At 37.6% G+C, this 17,767-nt stretch overlaps 2 protein-coding genes across 21 annotated transcripts in view; both read left to right on the top strand.

The window, feature by feature from the left end:
- MTM1 (myotubularin 1) overlaps positions 1–6,519 on the top strand; it is a 43,171-nt gene extending 36,652 nt beyond the window's left edge. For 10 of the 16 annotated variants that reach the window (XM_088062720.1, XM_088062715.1, XM_088062717.1 and 7 more), the window contains 4 exons: positions 615–728; positions 1,001–1,177; positions 3,188–3,277; positions 3,409–6,519. In XM_088062720.1, coding sequence (XP_087918846.1) covers positions 615–728; positions 1,001–1,177; positions 3,188–3,277; positions 3,409–3,573 — 546 coding nt within the window. In that variant the 3' untranslated portion in view covers positions 3,574–6,519. Of the gene's footprint in view, positions 1–614; positions 729–1,000; positions 1,178–1,865; positions 3,278–3,405 lie in introns of those variants that run through there. The other 6 variants (XR_001332117.2, XM_014260950.2, XM_088062718.1 and 3 more) reach the window with 6 other exon arrangements.
- Positions 6,338–17,767, top strand: part of MTMR1 (myotubularin related protein 1) — a 45,737-nt gene continuing 34,307 nt past the window's right edge. For 2 of the 5 annotated variants that reach the window (XM_088062712.1, XM_088062714.1), the window contains exons 1-8: positions 6,795–6,922; positions 9,596–9,701; positions 12,219–12,242; positions 14,436–14,486; positions 15,895–15,970; positions 16,752–16,846; positions 17,057–17,164; positions 17,567–17,668. In XM_088062712.1, the coding sequence (XP_087918838.1) occupies positions 6,795–6,922; positions 9,596–9,701; positions 12,219–12,242; positions 14,436–14,486; positions 15,895–15,970; positions 16,752–16,846; positions 17,057–17,164; positions 17,567–17,668 (690 nt within the window). Of the gene's footprint in view, positions 6,480–6,794; positions 6,923–9,595; positions 9,702–12,218; positions 12,243–14,435; positions 14,487–15,894; positions 15,971–16,751; positions 16,847–17,056; positions 17,165–17,566; positions 17,669–17,767 lie in introns of those variants that run through there. The other 3 variants (XM_088062713.1, XM_014260944.2, XM_005532391.3) reach the window with 3 other exon arrangements.

Below are 17,767 nucleotides of genomic sequence, written 5' to 3'. Positions count from 1 at the left end.
GCTGGTATTCCTGGATACGTGATTCTCAGACACATACTGAATACCCAGCAGAAAGCTTTAACAGGAATTGCACCCAACTGTCTTAATGGCACCTGTTGTTTTATTTGACCATTTTGTGAAACTGTCCTTTGAACTGCAGGGACACATGCTGTTTTGTCAATGCTTAAAAAGCTAGGGAGCTTTTGAGTACTGTGATTTAAACATTGTAACGGCAGTAAGTAGTGAAACAAAGGAGTGAACTTAGTCCATTTAGGGCTAAGGATCAGGACCTTTATTTTCCTGCATGGTACTGAACTGTAAGAATGCACTGAAGAGATCTTACTCTGTCTTGCTAGTAAAAGTGTTATGTGTATTCTGTATTTTATTCTTTTTATAAATTAAAGGTCAGTATAACATTTTGAGAAGAGATTTTTCAGTGGCTAGTTTGAGAAAGTTGAACACCTTGTGTCATTGGAATACTTAGTCTGCTATAAAGTATGTGAAAGTATTACCTTAAAAATTATTTGTAGATGTATCCACACTTCTGAATTCTACCTTTAGCCCTTTAACCAGGGCATTTGCATACCCCCCTGCATTTTCCATGTAAACAGTGAGCTTGTCTTTCCTGGTTTTAGTTTCCTACGGCCTTTGAATTCAACGAGCAGTTCCTGATTACAATCCTGGATCACTTGTACAGCTGCCGGTTTGGCACTTTCTTGTATAACAGCGAGTTTGTCAGAGAAAAAGAGGTTAGTTAAACCACTGATCGTGTCATTGCATTGCTGTCTTAACTCTAGGTGATCTAGGTGAAAATCAGACAGTGATTTTGAACTGGCTTTCTTATAGAATAGAGCCATGCAGTCTCTAAAATACTTGTAAAGCACTGGGTTTGGAATCTCTCTAATGCATGTGTTCTAAGTAAGCCAGAAGGGTACTAATTTCAGAATCTAACAGTGACTTCTATGATGGATTTCTTGATTTTATGCAAATATTTACTGTTTTTATTTCAATTTCATTTTAGAAAGTGACTGAGAAAACATTATCGTTATGGTCTTTGATAAACAGTGAAAAATCTAAATACACCAATCCTTTTTATAGTAAAGAGCTAAATCGTGCACTCTATCCAGTAGCCAGCATGCGGCATTTAGAGCTCTGGGTCAATTACTACATAAGGTGGAACCCAAGGATTCGGCAGCAAGTAAGTAAATTCTCTATAACATACCAAAAATGCTGTTAGACATTGGAAATAAGGATTTTGTGTCCTAACTGACTTGTAGAGCAGTAATCTATTCAGGTTTTTAATGTTATATTTGTAAAGATGGAGAAAAAAAGTGAAAGTAATTATTTTAGTTCTCTCTTAGCTAATTGAATTTATTTCCCTGTTTAGTAGCAAGTCATCCTTGAGCTCTTTTTAGCCCTTTTTCTTGGACACATGTCTAAGGGCATTTGATGCTACTGAATCCTGAATGACAATGTTTAGAAAAGTGACTTGCTGATCCTTGAAGAGTTGGGGTGTTAGCAACAGAAAAGCATTTGCTTGGTCTGTCTCCATTTGCTTAGAGTGGATATGAAACAATTTACAAATGAAATGACCTTTTGAATCCTTTCTCTTTCAAAGCTATATGTATTGATGGTAACATTTAATTTTTTATGTAACATTGATGACCCAGCATTGTTTATACTGTGGATGAAACCTCTTATTGAAAATTATACAAATGGATCAGATTGGAAGCCCAGAAAAGCTTTTATCAAGTGACACATAGTTCATTTCTTTGGTTTTAATCCATGTTTTATCCATACAAAGTGTTTGTTACAGTCTTGCTGGAAATCTCAGCCATGTGGCACATAAAGATTGTGTACAGAGAATTTTTTGTCTTTTTTAACAGCTTGTGGAGATTTGAGTAGGAGAAGATAGAGGAGCAGTTTGTTTGACAGAAGCAGTCTTCACAGTCCAGCCCTTGGAATGAGTCAGTAGTTCTCAAGCAATACACTTCCTTTTCCACAGCTGATCTCTTGTATTATTTACAGCACTTTAGAGGCTTCAGGAAAGCCTGGCAGTTTGCTATGGCTTTTTACAAGTACATTGCCTATTGGAATTGGAAGTTCTGGTTTTAAAGCTTTTGTTGCTTGTTGTGAAAGATGAGGGTGTTTTGCAAAAGGTGGATATAAAGATTTATTTTAGGAAGTGAAGGATTTTAAGACATGTAAATTATCTGTAGAGCCACTTAAAAATGCAATTTACCATTATTTGGGGTAGCTTTTCAGCAGGAGTTTCTCCTTAGAAATGCAAACCAAAGTGACAGTATTCCATGCTGCCTCATTTTCACCATTTTTGTACAAAAACCAACTTTTTTTCCTGCACATGAAATTTATGCTTTATCTTCACTTAAGCAACTGAATAATGAACATGTGTCCTGAACCACTTTTTTTTAATGACCTTTCTTAATGCCATTCTTTAGAAATATGTTCTGCTAGCAAAACTATTATTGTACATCACCAGTTATCTTATTACCTACATTCAGCATTGATCGAACTTCAGCAGTTGCCTCAGCATTCATCATGATCCTCATGTGGGTGCATAGTGAGTGGTGCACCTCAGAGTGCTGGTTGAACTGGTTTTGAATTGGTGAGGTGTTAGCCATTTGCTGCTGCAACTCCACTGCTGATAAGCTTTGAATTACAGGCAGTTAACTGTGAAACAGCAACAACTTCTAGACAGGTAAATTCAGCTGAATGTAGCTTTAGGCTTTCTCTCTGCTTTGGACATTTCTAATAGTTCTTTTCCATTTGTTTCATTACTCTGAAAAGGAAGTTAAGCTCAAAGTGGAAACAGTTAAGTGGCTCTTTCTGAGTAATCTGAAAGCCAGAGCAGTTGATTTTGAACACGTGCAAGTTTACTTAGAGAATTCACGAATAAAGTTTTTATTTCACTTGTTTATTTACACTAAGCTGCAAATTTACTCTTAAAAAGTCAAGTAAATTTCATCAGTGAGAGAAATTATTTAAGCTAAAGACATGGATCTTAATCTGATCAGTGTAGCTAAAACAATCTGGCTAAACACTGTGACAGGGAAGATGCTGAGATACTTGGCTTCTGGACTCTAAAACCTTTTAGTTAAAGTCAAGAAAAAATCTATGGTCAAGGTATACGAGTAACTATCTTGCACACAATATTAGATAACAAGAAAATAAAATCCATATGCTTCAGGAATTGGTGGCTGATTTTACTGAGTTTGGACAAACTATTTGTGCAAGGATTGACTTTGGGGGAGACAGCTGGAAGGCAGAGGGCTCTCAGGTAAGAGCAATGAGTATTTCTGTTTAGCTATGACTTGCTACACCTGCCGGGAAGCCCCAGATACTTTGAGCAGCATGTGTACAAGTAGTTGGAGTGAAGTGCTAAGACTAACATGGATCTCTTCCTAGCAGCCAAACCCCGTGGAGCAGCGTTACGTGGAGCTTCTTGCATTGCGTGATGATTATATCAGGAGACTTGAAGAGCTTCAGATCACAAATAATTCTAAGATATCCAATTCATCAGCCTCATCAACATCTCCCTCACAAATGGTGTCCCAAGTACAAACACATTTTTGAAAGAAATGTTGGCTTCTTTCTATACTGTAAAAGCAAGTGGTGCTTAACATAGATCTATAGCATAAAGAGGAATATTCTAATGCCTTACATTAGACTGTCTTAATACAAATTATTTTAGTCTGTCTTCATTTGAAGAGGACTTAAAAAAAACCTCAACTCTTCAGTTATGTGCCTTTGAGGACCTGTGGACTGGAAACATTATTAATCAACTCATAGCTATGGTAGGCTTTAAGAATGATTTTGGTAGGCCTGGTACAATTGAAATTAAATTGATTTATTGTTTTCATAAGAATGCTTTAATTTATTACATTTTAGATCATGCTTCTGTAAGGAAATTTATGCTCAGTCTTACATGTCATGAACAGAATAATGGCAGCAGGAATATTTGCATTGTATAAAATTAGGTATGTCTGTATTCCTATTAGGAATACATTCGTGGAGTTCATGAGAGAAAAATAAATTCTGTTGCAAGATGTCAGAGAAAAGTGTTGAAACTTTCTGATTACCTGAGAATTCCAAATTTTCCTTTTTTAAACAGAAATATTAAAGGCATTTCACTGATATGCTTCTAAATAAAAAAATCAAATAGCTCAGTAGATGTCAAAATAAAAGGAACTTTTTTATTGTAAATTGACTTTATTTTTTTTAAAAAAATGAAAGTTGTACTGGATTCTGAGAAGTTTTGTTTGGGCTAGCTGTTCAGCACTAAAGCACAGTACAGGTTATTACTGTAGGCAGTATTGGTTCTTTGGATTAATACAAAAATAAATGTTTCCAAAAGAAGTTTGATATAATTAAAAATAGAACCATGGAGACATTGCTTAAATATCCAGCAGTAGGCATAGTATTAAAGTTTATTTGTCTTCTAAAAATAAATGTGCCTGTTTAAAGGAGCTTTTTTATACCAAAGTAGACAAAAATTCTAAGTTATAAATAATTTTGAAAACTTGTACATTTATACTTTACTATTTAACTCCTGTTCAGCAAATTTATTCTAAAGTATTTAAGGGGCTTCACTATCCAAGATTTGCATATAGTGTGTGCACTTATATTGAACATTCAAGTGAGCTCTAGTTTCAAGCCTACCTTTCAGAGGCTTTTTGTAAATCTTCAATTTGTTCCTTTCAGATATTTTTAAATAGTTGCAAGCATTTCTAATGACAGCACAAACTTAGCTCTTGATATTTAATCAAAATTTTGCATATTCTCAGAAGTTTAATGATATTCAGGCAGTCCAGTAAATACTGCAGATCAGACTCTGTAAAGGACTCTGATATTGTTATTTTAAAGGAGATACTTTAATGCTTGAGGCTTGTCATTGTTAATTATTGTACATGTGGTGAGTTTTGATCTGCAAGATACAATAGGATTATATATAAAGTTTTGTGTAAGTGTATATAATGTAGTTTATTAGAAATTCTGCAAGTTTATAAAGTGTAAATATTTCGCATATTAAAACTAAATTTAAAGGTATAGTTCCATAAAAGAAGTTAAAGTTTAGAGCATATTGAATATTTAAAACAGTATTTTTTCAAAGAAATAAAAATATACCGCCTCTGGATTTAATTTAGTTTATGCACTGAGTTGCACTGTGTTTTCAGGGAAGTTCAGAGCACACAGCATGTGTGTTCTAAATATACAGAATTATATGACTTTCATCCTCTAAATTTCATTCTCCCATCTATGCTCTCAAGTATGTGTATCCAAAATAACAGTGTTGACCCTCAATCTTTACTTGTTAAGGTAAGATTCATTACATCAGATAAATGAAGAAGGATACTCAGTTGTTCATGAGGTACTTTACATTTTGAAAGCTATGCATACTCTGGTATATTTGCCTTCCACTTACTTGTGGTTTGTTAAAAAGAAAAACAACACTTTTTTTATTAGAATATTTGAAGTTTCTGTATTTGCATTTAACATATTGGTGATATCTCTGAGCAGTGTGAAAAAGTTCTGAAAATCTAGTAGTTTTTACTGTGTAAACACAAACATGATAACCTGTTACATTTGGCAAAGTGTAATATAATGGAAAGGATCTTTTTGCACTTGCTTCATTATGTATTACTTTGTTCGTATTACTCTTCAGCTGAATTTGTCTTTGAAGCTCTCTAACATGGCTCTCTATGCAGGCTTGGAGTTTTTCAAGTCAGCAGATAAGTGTTTTAATTATTTTTAGATATGAGACCAACGTAGAGGTGATTTTAATCCAATATGTTCTGGAAAATACTACTTGTGAATGTAGACATACAAACGTACCAATGCTAACAGAACATTTCCCTCCTTCCCCTGTAACTGGATGCTCTGGGCTGTCGTTCTGCACAGACCTCCTGTCGTCTGTGCACACTGAAGCCTGTTCAGTTCCAGAAGCACGCCTGGGGAAGCTTCTGAGGTCGTGTAGACGAGACTTGCAGGCGCCGAGTGCCTTTTCTAGGAGGGGGAAAATAGCAGAGCAGGGCTGTCAACATCACTAGCGATGAATGCCCGATATCCCAGTATTGGAATGCTAGTTTAGGTTTTTTGTATTCTTCCTTCCATGGACATGAGGAGAGTTAGCTAGGTTTTGTGCTGGGTTCTGTTACTTAGATTATTTGTTGGATGCTTTCTTTATTTGCTCTTGTCTTACCCTTCCCCTCAGCATCATTGTTACAGACATGACTTGTGTGCTACCTCCTTCTGATGTTTTGTTAATCTCTGCCTTGAGTTCAGGTGTTGTGTCGCAGCGAGCATTCTGTCATGCATGAGAAAACATGATCCGTAAAAGCGCAGGATCTCCTCACTACTACCGCTTCCTCACTAACCACATCGGCCGCTCTCCTTGGATAGCGCGGAACTGCTCTGGAGCCGGGCCCTACGTGTCAGGCGTTGGGTTGGAGGAAGAGCAGTGAAAAGCATCCGTTTGCCGTGTATGTGAGGGGAGGGGAAAATAAAGATGTCAGTGCTGAAGTCTCTGCCTCCAACGGCCCTTTTCCTGGCGCGCGTTTTCGTGGTAGGGCCGAAATGGGCGACGGGCGGGAGTTGTCTCAGCCCGGCCCTCCCTCAGCCATGCCTAGCCTCGTTGCCCGCCCACCTCGCTGCGCGGAGGCCTCTGGGAAAGCGCCGCCGACAGGTGACAGCCCTCGGCGCTGCTGAGGTCCCAGGGGCCGGCCTGAGACGGAGGGGCTGGGGCGCCGCGGAGAGGCGGGAGCCCGCCCGCCATCCCCGGCGACGCGGCCGGAAGCATGGAGCGGGCGGCGGCGGCAGGGCCGGCGGTGGAGGGTGGCGGCGTGAGCCGGCGAGCCGTGCGGGCGGGGGGCGCCGCGGCGGCGGGCGCGGGGTCGCGGCAGCCCAGCACCGAGACCCTGGACAGGTGAGTGGGTCTGGCGGCTGTGGACGGGCCCGGGCAGAGCGGGCTTTAGGAGAGGGGGTGTGCCGCGGCTTGCACGCCCGGGGGTGGCGAGCTGGGGAGGCGGCGGGTGCCCCTTGGCCCAGCGCGGTCCCCCGGGCTTGGGGCGGCCTCCCCTGGACCCCTGAAGCTTCTCGGGCTGGAATCTGAGGGCGGCTGCTGTGCAGCGGCGAATGGTCTGCGGCGGGAACTGGCTGTTAGTTTCCTACTCTGCTTGCCGTGTGCCGGTAGTGTCGCCGCCTTGCTTGGCCGAGGCTGAGGCGGCCTCGGGCCTTTGGCCCAGGAGTTGGGGCAGCGTCCTGCAAACTTGGGCTGAGACCGTCCGTGGCTTTTGAGTCTCTTCCCGATCGGTTTGGCGTTTTTTTCCTTGCGTGTATTTAATCTGCAGGGGGGTGTGACTGTCCCCAGGCACCACTGTGTATGCGGTGTGTCCCTGAAGTGCTGTCCGTGTGTCCGTACGTGAGTGCGGTGTGTCCCTGGTGTGTATAAGTGTGTGGGGTGGGTCCACAGAAAGGTGCCAGGCCCTGGGTGCTAGTCATTCCTTCACTCAAAAGTTTCCAGCTGAAGGCAGACTTCAGAACTGAACTTAAAAATCCTTAAACAAGGAGTATAAATGAACGGAAGTTTCACCATGATGAAAACTAAATAAAAAGGAATATTTAAAATCAGTGCTAGGTTCCAGTCTCTGTATTCTCTCTTTTTTCTGTAGTAGAAACCTGGGGGTTTACATCACTCTAGTTAAGATGGAAATCAAATGTCCATTTTCTGTCATCAAAACAGACATCTTTGTATTCCTTATTAATGCACTTTTGTATCCTAATTTTCATTTTGCATTCTTCTGATCTTGCTCTACCCTGGGCCAGTTATATGGCCATTTACTTGTTTGCCAGTACCAGCCCAGGCCAGTGTGTGTGACTGCAGATGAGATAGATTGCAAAGGCTGTCAGTACTGGTGTGTGCCCCACTGGTGCATAAGGAGAAGGCACATTGATGTGATCAGTGTTCTGTGGAACACTGACACATCCCCTACACTGGTCTCAGGGGATGGTCCTGCATACATAATTTTCCTGTTGCTCTTAACTCTGTTGATGTTGTGATTCCTTGTGAAGATAAGCCATAGGAAAAGAAATTCTTAATTAACAGCTGAGTGCTTACTTGAAAACAAACTTAGGCAAGCCCTAAAGAGCTACACTGCAAATTAAGGAGATGTGAGTGAAGGAGAAATAAAGGAGAAAGAAAAGACTACTGTAAGAAAAAGACTACTGTAGGATTTAGGCGTTGGGCTCTTTTGCAAAACTTAAGTGAAGAGTTCTCTAAGTAAATCTGGGTTTGAGTTCAGCACTAACTTGTAACTTATCTTAGTTGTTCAAGCAGGACTATCATAGATCTGTTTTAGTTTGCAAAACAACATTGTAAGATCTAGTCCTGTGTAGAATGTGCAGGTGGGGAGAAAGCTATTAAAATTTATCAGAAAAGTTTTGAAAGATCTTTCATTTCAGGTATGATGTTGTTGCATGGATCTGTGCCTTATAAATTGCTATAGTGGCAGAGTTAATGTAAGGAAAGATCTCTTGTTCAGTAGTAATTGGTTATCTAAGACTGTTACCCCACCCTCTTAATGTCCAAGGTGTGGTGGACCCGCTGGGTGCTGGATATATGTAAGTATATTCACTTCAATGTTGTGGTGCATTCATAGAATCCAAAGCTAGTTTGTGAATTAATGGAAAAAAAACCCAACTAATATTTTCTTTCTGTATTTGACTTCTGAATAAGCATTCAATCTGTAGAAGAGCACAGGTGAATGGTTGAAAAGTGGCAGTTATCTAAGATACCAGCTGAGGCTGCAGTAACATTCAGGGAACAATTCCCTCAGGCATTCCCAGTTTTTCCTTGGATACCGGTATGTGTTGAGGCAGACCTAGTGCATTTCAGACTCATTGCTTCTCCCTCTCAGTACTGTATTACTTGTGAGCAGCACTAGTTCAGGGGACTGTTCTCACATTACATCACCAATTAATCAGTGGGGTTTAGTGCAGTTCAGATGCTTTAAGGTTCTTGTAAACACCCTACACTGTACAATTCAGTGCTGTAGCAGGGGAAAGTGCCCTAAAAATTATTCAGGGTTTATTTCATGAACTGGAAAAAAATGCAGCTATCTAGAAGTTATCCTTTAGAAAACATATATTTTCAACATTTAATGTAGAATACAACATTAGCATAGCTTAAATTTTTTAATACTAGCGTGAAGTAATTTAATTTTGAGAATTTAGAGAATAATCAGATCATATTAATAAGGACAGTATAAGGAGATTCCTATTACTTGGCCAAACTTGTTCCATGGATGGCTTTAAGAAAAAAGAGTGTGAATAGTAAAAATTAATCTGGATAAGGAACAGAACATTTTTAAATTTTCTAGGATCTTAACCTCGTGACAGCTCTGTCTCTGACATGATCTAGTAAAATTCTTTTTCCTAATTTGATCAGTAAAATAGTTGCATTCTGCCCACAAAGCAAGCTAAGTTTTATGATGTTAGTAATCACTTGCAGTGTTGCTTTCTGGATCTATTCAGTTGCTGTGCTGTTCAAAATACACATTTTGAATTACTGCTAAATAATTTGAAATTTCTGGTTTTGTAGCCCGACTGGATCCCACGTGGAATGGTGTAAACAACTGATAGCTGCAACCATTTCAAGTCAGATTTCAGGGTCTGTCCCTTCAGAGGGTGTAGCCAAAGACTACAGGGTAAGTGACTTGAGGAATGCATTGATTTGTTTTAAGATACAAGCCTGGAAGATAGGGAAGGTCCTTGCTATCTTGATTAGCAGGTGGTAAGTGCTTGAGTAATCACTGAGTCTTTCAGAACTAGAAACATCTCATTGTGCCTAGGAGTCTTTTGAATTTGCTTCCTGTTTTTCTCCATATTTAGAATAGTGCCACTGAAGTCTACAGAATAAAAATTACTAAGAAGTGAAAGGAAATTTTAAAACTCTATGTTTTGAATAAAATATCAAGAGTGAGTTGTCTTTTTTTTTTGATTGCTATGTAAAATAATTGGTAAAGTAGATTATAATTACAGGTTGAAATGGTTTCTAGTGTATATTATTCAGAGTACAGAATTGAGCCCATCATATTTCACAAAAAAAATAAATTAATGTCTTTGTTACTGTGCAGGGAACTTAACTGAGTATCATTTTTTATGGGGTTTCTCCAGAGACAGAGAATTTAACATCAAACAAAGAAACAAATCACCTTTTTCATTCCCTCCCAGCAACTTTTTTGTCACTAAGGTAATGAATGCACCGTATGGTTTCCCTGAGTTCCACTGTGCTTTTGTGCCCCTGTTCTTTCACTAGCTAACTGGCTGTTCCCTTCATGCAGCCACTCTACTCAGCTGTCAAGAATGGAGCATGGGCATTTTTTCTTCTCTCACGTGACAGAAGTTATCCATGTTTCAATTCACTTTAAGAGGTCCAACTTGCTGCTGTCTAGATCCCTTTTTCTTCCTAGATTTGTAAGAATTTTATTGTCTTCATAGGGAATAGCCAAAGGAAGATTTTTACCTCCTTTTCTTGTTTCAACTAGATTTTAATTCATGTGTGCTCTGAGGTTACAAAGTATGTTGTCTGGAAATAGTGTATTTTAGATTGAGTGACAGCAGGTCAGATTCAGCCTGAGTCTGAGACGAGTCCACAAAATGTTTTTGACTGTAGTGTATTTAGAAGTTCAACCTCAACAGAGTTTCACACTGTTGGCACAATCAGCAGTTTGTAAAGAGTAGCTCTCCCATACTACAGCAGCTCCATTGCAAATGTTTGCTCCAGGTCAAGGCCAACATTTTTCGTAAAACACTGTGGGAAACTTTGCATTACATCTGTTGATGTTGTATTTGCCAAGGATTTCATTTTATTAAAATCCAAGTGTGTAAACTTGGTGTTCAGTTTATCTCTGAGTAGAATGCATTCCTCTGGAATGAAGAGCACTGTTTAATTTTGGATACACAGGATAACTTCCATCTCTATACCAAACTCATCTCAGATATTATTTAAGAGGAATAAATCTTTTAAGGCCTAATTAAAATTCTACTTCATCTTTTATCTCTGAGAAATAAACTAAAAGGATTTAAGTCTGATTGTTTAAATTAAGAACTTTTGTGGAGAAATTGTATTTGGCATAATTGCTGTGATTTGAAATCCCATATTTGTGTATAGCATGATGGAATTTTTAGTTTCTTAATTAATTTCAGTACCACTAACAGGTTGGGTTCACTCATTATTATTGTGGAATCCACACATTGAAAGACAATGCCCATATGATAGCTCAGTTTTCCTTTGAGACATCTTTTTCTTTCAATGCCCTTTCCTGGGTCTTCATTACCTTTGGTTACCTGGAATTGCTGCATTTAGAGACTATCTTACAACTCAGAACCTTCAGATCAGATCAGATGTGTGTTTGCTTCTGGAGCTGGTCAGGCAGTCCTGTTAGTTTGTGCTGGATTTACCAGGAACTCACTACTTATTGTTTCTTTCAACCCTTTTTTATTGTTTAAATTAATGTGTTTCCAAAACCAGATAAATATATTGATTCACATATCTAAAAGCGTTACTGACATTACTTTTATATGACTTACCCTACCAGGGAGTTAGGAAGCAAAGGGGAAGTTAATGGAATGGTCAGAACTGGAGAACACAGGAGAGGTCTTGCTTGCTAAACCCTACAGCAACGTGATCTCAGTCTGAGTTGAGCTCTGCTCTGTGTGTCTTCTCTGACACATGCTCTGTGCAGAGTGTTCTTGAATGAGGGGCTCATATAAATGAAAATGTCTCAGATTGTAGTTGCTGACTACAAACACTCAGAATTTGGGAAGAGTTGTCTTTTTCTGAAAGGTCGGGTGCCTCTCCTTCATGGTTGTTAGTGCAGGCTTATTGTCTTCCACCTAGAGGGATTACAAGGCTCTTTCTTCTCGTTTAACAATAGCACAGTGCAGCAGGATAAAAGGGTGATTAGGAATGAATGTTTCCAAAGAGTTTGGAATTTGTTACATTACTAAAATGAAGTGTCTGTGATTTTTTTCAGACCAAAACAATTCTGTAAATGAGAGCTACTAGTTCTGAGTAGTTTTGTTTTGCTCTTTCAAAATCCAGCTATAATTAAGATGTTTGGGAGTAGAGTTCTTTTGAAAATCTGGTGAAATAAGATATAGTATCTTTAACAAATCAAATCTGTGTTTCATTGGATAACATTTTGTATTTTAACTAACAGGTGTACAGGAGGCCAGTTATACGGGTAAGATTACCTTTGGCTAGCAGTGAACAGCCTCCTACCTGTGTGTCTCTTGTGCTGTGTGAGATCTTGGTGTGTCAAGCATTCTTTACCTCATTAATGGGTTTTATGAACCAGACCATTTTGCTATGCAGTTGCCACAGAAATGCTTTATATACAATACAATGTTTTCATGAGCAATAAAAGTCAATATGTAAGAGAGCAATATTTTAAAATTATGTTATGAATGTGCAATACTAACTTCAGTTTTATTACATTTTGACAAAATGGATGCTTGCAATTCAGATTTACGTGCTTCAGACTGCTGAGTACTGTGTTAGCAGCTCTAACATATCTATGCTAAAGAACACCAGTGGTAAAAGTGTTGCATCTGCATCTGTCCTATTTAAATAAGCTCCAAATTCATGCATGGTCTTGTACTTGTTTTAAATTAGTTGTTACCAAGGTGTAATAAGATTGAAAGTTAGGTTTGAAGTTAGGCACTAGTGCAACCTTCATCTTTTTAATTATAATTTTGAGACTAGGATTTGACTACTGTTCATTGAAGATTAAAAAGGGCATGCCTTGTTTACTTGCCTCTCCCTCAGTAACATTTATGGAGTGAGAAATGATCTGGATAGTGTTCTGACATTGTTCATGAAATGTGTCCAACACTTTTATTCAAACAAAGACCTCTTGTTCAGTCTGAAACCAAGAGATAAAGTCTGAATGATTTATTTTTCTCATCTGTTGTTTACGTATTTAAAAATGATGTGTTTAGTCCAACCATACAAATCCACAAGTTGATCTTTTCTTTTTTCTTTTGAATAGATAGTATTTCAAATAATTGGTCTGAGTTGAGTAACAGAAACTGGTTTTGTTCAGTTGTTCCCAGTTCTTTATAAAGGCTTTGATATTTGAATGGTTTGCTCTGCTTCCTTATCTTTTATATATTTAATTTATTTGGGTGCATTTGCTCATTGTCCTGCTGGTTTTCTTCCAGAGATCACAATGTCTACTTTTCTTAGATTTCAGAAACAACATAATTATGATCTGAAATATAAATAATTCCTGTATAACAGAATTCTAACCATATCTAAATGTTAGTAGTCCTTTATAACTTGAAGGGGTTTTTTAATTACTTATAACTTTTTAAACTCATGTAGAGTTCAAATTATTTGAAGATACCTGAAGTCCTTCTTCTAAGCTGTTTCTTAAGGGTTCTCTAAAAATACTGTAAAAAGAAAAAATTACATCTAACAAACACTTGTAAATTTGGACTGAGGCTGATTTTACAGTCTGAGCAAGTGAGAAGTTCTTTGCATTTGAACTGGGAGTAATAAACTGTCATGAGCACAACTTCTCTCCTGTTGTTAAAGAAAGAAGATGGAAGAAACTTTTTGGCGGATCGAGTTAAAACAATCCCTTCAACTGACCCGATGACATTTGTGTTTCTCTCTGGTGTGCAAAAGGACTTTATGTTTATTAAAGAAATTTAATTAATGTTCAGGATTTGCTGCCAATTGATGCAAAAATAAATTAACATGAAAATGTGAACTGTTTGCATATTTTGCTATGAGTAGCAATTTTAGATTCTGTAAAGTTACAACTCTATATGACAACTCTGCAAGAATAAAGTTTCAAGCAACAACAGAGAAGTTGCCGGAAAGATATATAAAACTATGAGGTTGAGAGTTCAATTACAATGTGTTTTACACAGCAAAACTTTTTTTAAATGTCTAGGTACTTCTATTTGATGTTGACCTATTTTTTCCTGTGAAAGATTGCATGAGTTTTCCCATAATGCTGCCATTGCAAGTTGTACTTAATTTCTTCTATTGGTAAGCATGCGGCATACTTGAAATTAATTTTCTTCATTGTAAGGTTATTTGTCTTAAAAAGACAGTACATACTTTTATGTTCTTATCTACCAGTACTGACTCTTTTTTGAAACAGGGAGTAAATTTTTCATTTTGTGATGTGCCAAGTAACATTCAAAGGATGGTGCTAATAGCTTGGATTCTCTTCTGTGGAAAGTAGCATGTGCCAGGAGTAAGATTTTGGAAAGCTAAACTGGAGTTAAAGTATATGCTGTCTTTTAAAGGAAATTTTAAAAAGGGAAACAAAAAAAAGCTAAGATTCTGTCCTTTCACCTGTTGTCTGCAATTTTTTTGCCGTTACTTCTCTCTTGCCCTACTGCTGCCTCATGCAAAGCAGGAGATTCAGGATGGACACAATGGCTATCATTCTGAAGCAGAAACTGATCAGGTGGCAAGTTTTACTCATCTTTCATTCATTAAATATGTAGCAAGGTACTATAAATTAGTACTCATACAGTGCATACAAATCTTACTTTTCTCATGCAAAAGAAGCCCTAGAAAGCATTTAGTGTGTAACTGGTTATGTGTCAGGCAGAGTTTTCTTGTAAGGTCTTGCAGTCTAAAATGTAATAAGCATCATGTAATGAGCATAAGCCCTGTCTAACAGAGCACATCCACTCTCTGTTTGTAAGCACTGGCTATTACTCTGCACATTATTTTTTGTGATTGAACATAAAATTCCAAAAGTTTCCAAGGAAATCTGAAACCAGAGATCAGCTGAAATATTTTTAGAGATTACTTATTAGTGAGAGCTTGAGGTAGTCTGGAAGCAGACCCTACCAATTGTGTGGGTCAGAGCTGCAATACAAGGGGAGGGTTAATTGTTTGTTCTAACAAGGTAGCCCATTATATTTATTCAGGATGTAAAAATTTGAAACCCTAATCTCATTATTTTGACCTGAGACAGATCACTTTCTTACATGGTCCTTAACAGTCCCACAAACGGTTTCATGCTTTATGCTTTATTACAATCTTTAGTACATTAAATCTTATTTAATTACTAATTTAAATTAGTAAATCTTAGCTGCCAACAAAGGACCCAAAGAATCCATCATGTATCATTCAGCAATGAAGCCATTTACCACAGTGAAAATGTATTAAACTAACTCTTATTTTTAAATTGCTAATTGTTCTTCTATATTTTGTTATTACTTCATTCTTAATCTGACAATCTGGATCCAAAATTCCTATAGTGAACCTATTCTGTAACCTGTGGCACTCTCAGTATGATATTGATTGAAATAGAGCATTGTGGGGTGCTTCTTGCTATCAAAATCACAAAGCTAAAATGTTCAATAAATGAAGTTTCTGCCATATAATTCTCTCAGGTGAAAATACTCAAATATTAAAAAAGCAGCATTAGAATTTAAAAAAGAAAAGAGCTTTAAAATGTTCTCAGATAAAATACCCCGAATAATACTTGCTTTCAGCAAAACACTAACAAATTATTTATTACTAATTTGGGCTGATCTTATTGTTCAGATTTTTGTATGCTATATATAGCTAGCATGTGAAACTAATTGTTGCATAAATGCTTTGTTACTAATATGTTACTAACATGTATGTTATATTTATAACATATATAATATGTGTGTTATGTTTGTAGTACTAATTATTGTGTTTGTTTGTTTGTTTTTTCTTCTACTGTGGTGAAAGTTTAGTACAGTTGTGTGATTTTTAAAAAAGACACACTTCTTGTGTTCCAGTAATCTGGTAAAAAAAGCACTTTGCATCAAAGTATATCGATGTGTACAGATGAAGAATGAGATTTACTCATGATTTTGGATTTTTGCCAGGCACTGCGGGATGGAAACAAACTGGCACAGATGGAAGAGGCTCCACTTTTTCCTGGAGAATCAATCAAAGTTATCGGTAAGTGTACTACTGAGTACTGCACTGAACACTATTAAATTGCTAGTTAATTTAAAAACAGAATATTATTTCCTTTTTACTTTTGTTATTTTATTTAATGCCACTTAAGATTAGCTTATTAGATGTGGATTTCTTTTCTTTGTCTTTTAAATCCAAGTGTAGGAAGGATAAATCAGATCCAGAGGATGACTTGCTCCATATAGACAGTTTTACTTTTCCTAAGGTTTTTTTGTTCCACGGAGGTGTATGTACTGTATTTCTGCCTGGGGGTGCCAAGGATATGTCATAGATTCAAAATTCTTAGAGCAAAAAAAGATGAAGTATGGTAAACTTACTTTCCAGTTCTTAGTGGGATTTATTTCACTTTGGCATGAGACAGCAAGCTCTTTGTTAGCAGTGCAGTACTTGGGTAGGAAAGAATACCAGCAAATAATAGTGAAAACAAAGATATTAGCGTAGAACTGAATTACTTGGAGATTGGGTGCAAGTGGATCATTACTTGCCACATTGGATGCTCTGTCTCTGAGGAGAGTGTGGGTGCTCTGCATCTCAGTGCAGGGATCAGAGCTGCCTGCATCTGGGGGTACCTGTGGGTGCTGGGGACCTGTCTGCCCTTGCTGCAGCTCTGCCCCAGGTGTTTATTGCTTTCATTTTTGAGATAAAGACAACTCTGCAAGAATAAAGTTTCCTAAAGAGGTCAAGCATCAAAATCTTATGAGTTTCAAATGAAAATAGAATGTCTATAATAGTAAAATAAAGCTTTAATTGATCTGTTTTCCAGCTAAGGATGTTATGTATATCTGCCCATTTATGGGAGCAGTCAGTGGTACGCTCACAGTGACGGACTTCAGAATGTTTATCAAAAGTGTTGAGAGGGTAAGACTTCACTATCTATCTGCCTGTTGTTTCAGGTAGGCATGTTGCTGAAGTAGATTTCAGAAAGTGACAAATTCAGTGAAGTGTGATGTTTCACAGCAGTCTACTAAACCGGAGTTACTGTTGGCTCTATTGAAACATCCATGAATAATATTAATTTGTATTTCTTCTAATGTAATAAAATCCATTTGTTTTATATACAAATTTCAGGATCCACCTTTTGTTGTTGATGTTCCCCTTGGAGTTATAAGTAGGGTTGAAAAAATTGGAGTACAGAGCCATGGAGACAATTCGTGTGGTATAGAAATAGTTTGCAAGGTAAGGCATGGTAGAGATTTATTGATATTAAAGCATTTTAATTTCATTTTTCTGTAAGAGGAATCTGCCAGTCCACGTGCTGTTTTTCTATCTGATCAGTTCCCTGTATTTGAATCATGCTTCATTTCTTTCAATTCCTCTTTGATACTTGCAGTCTTAAACACTTCTGCCTTTTGTCTGAAGAGTGAATTCAAAGGAAAAGTGATGATTTTTATATCAAGCATCTCTAATGACAGTCCTAGTTATCTCATATGAATGCTTACAGAACTCTGTTCTTCTGGGAGTTAGATGATGTCAGTGAGTTAGTGTTCTGTAGATGCCTTCATTCAATCAAATATCTTATAACAGTTTCTTCTTTTTTTAAATTTATCACAGAGTAAAACTATAACTTATTTTTGACAGGATATGAGAAATTTGCGGCTGGCCTATAAACAGGAGGAGCAGAACAGACTGGAGATCTTTGAAAACCTTGTAACACGTGCATTTCCTGTTTCTAATGGGCTGGTAAGTCTTTAAGATGGAGAAGAGGCTGTTACTGGCTCTCCACTTTTGGGAAAGTGTGGGGGAGGAAATACAAAGGCTGCATAACAAACTTCGAAGTGT

Source organism: Pseudopodoces humilis, chromosome 15 (assembly GCF_049639895.1).
Source record: "Pseudopodoces humilis isolate 2021_Gansu_Grassland_sample_001 chromosome 15, ASM4963989v1, whole genome shotgun sequence".
NCBI lineage: Eukaryota > Metazoa > Chordata > Aves > Passeriformes > Paridae > Pseudopodoces > Pseudopodoces humilis.
This window is presented reverse-complemented; position numbering and strand designations above follow the sequence as displayed.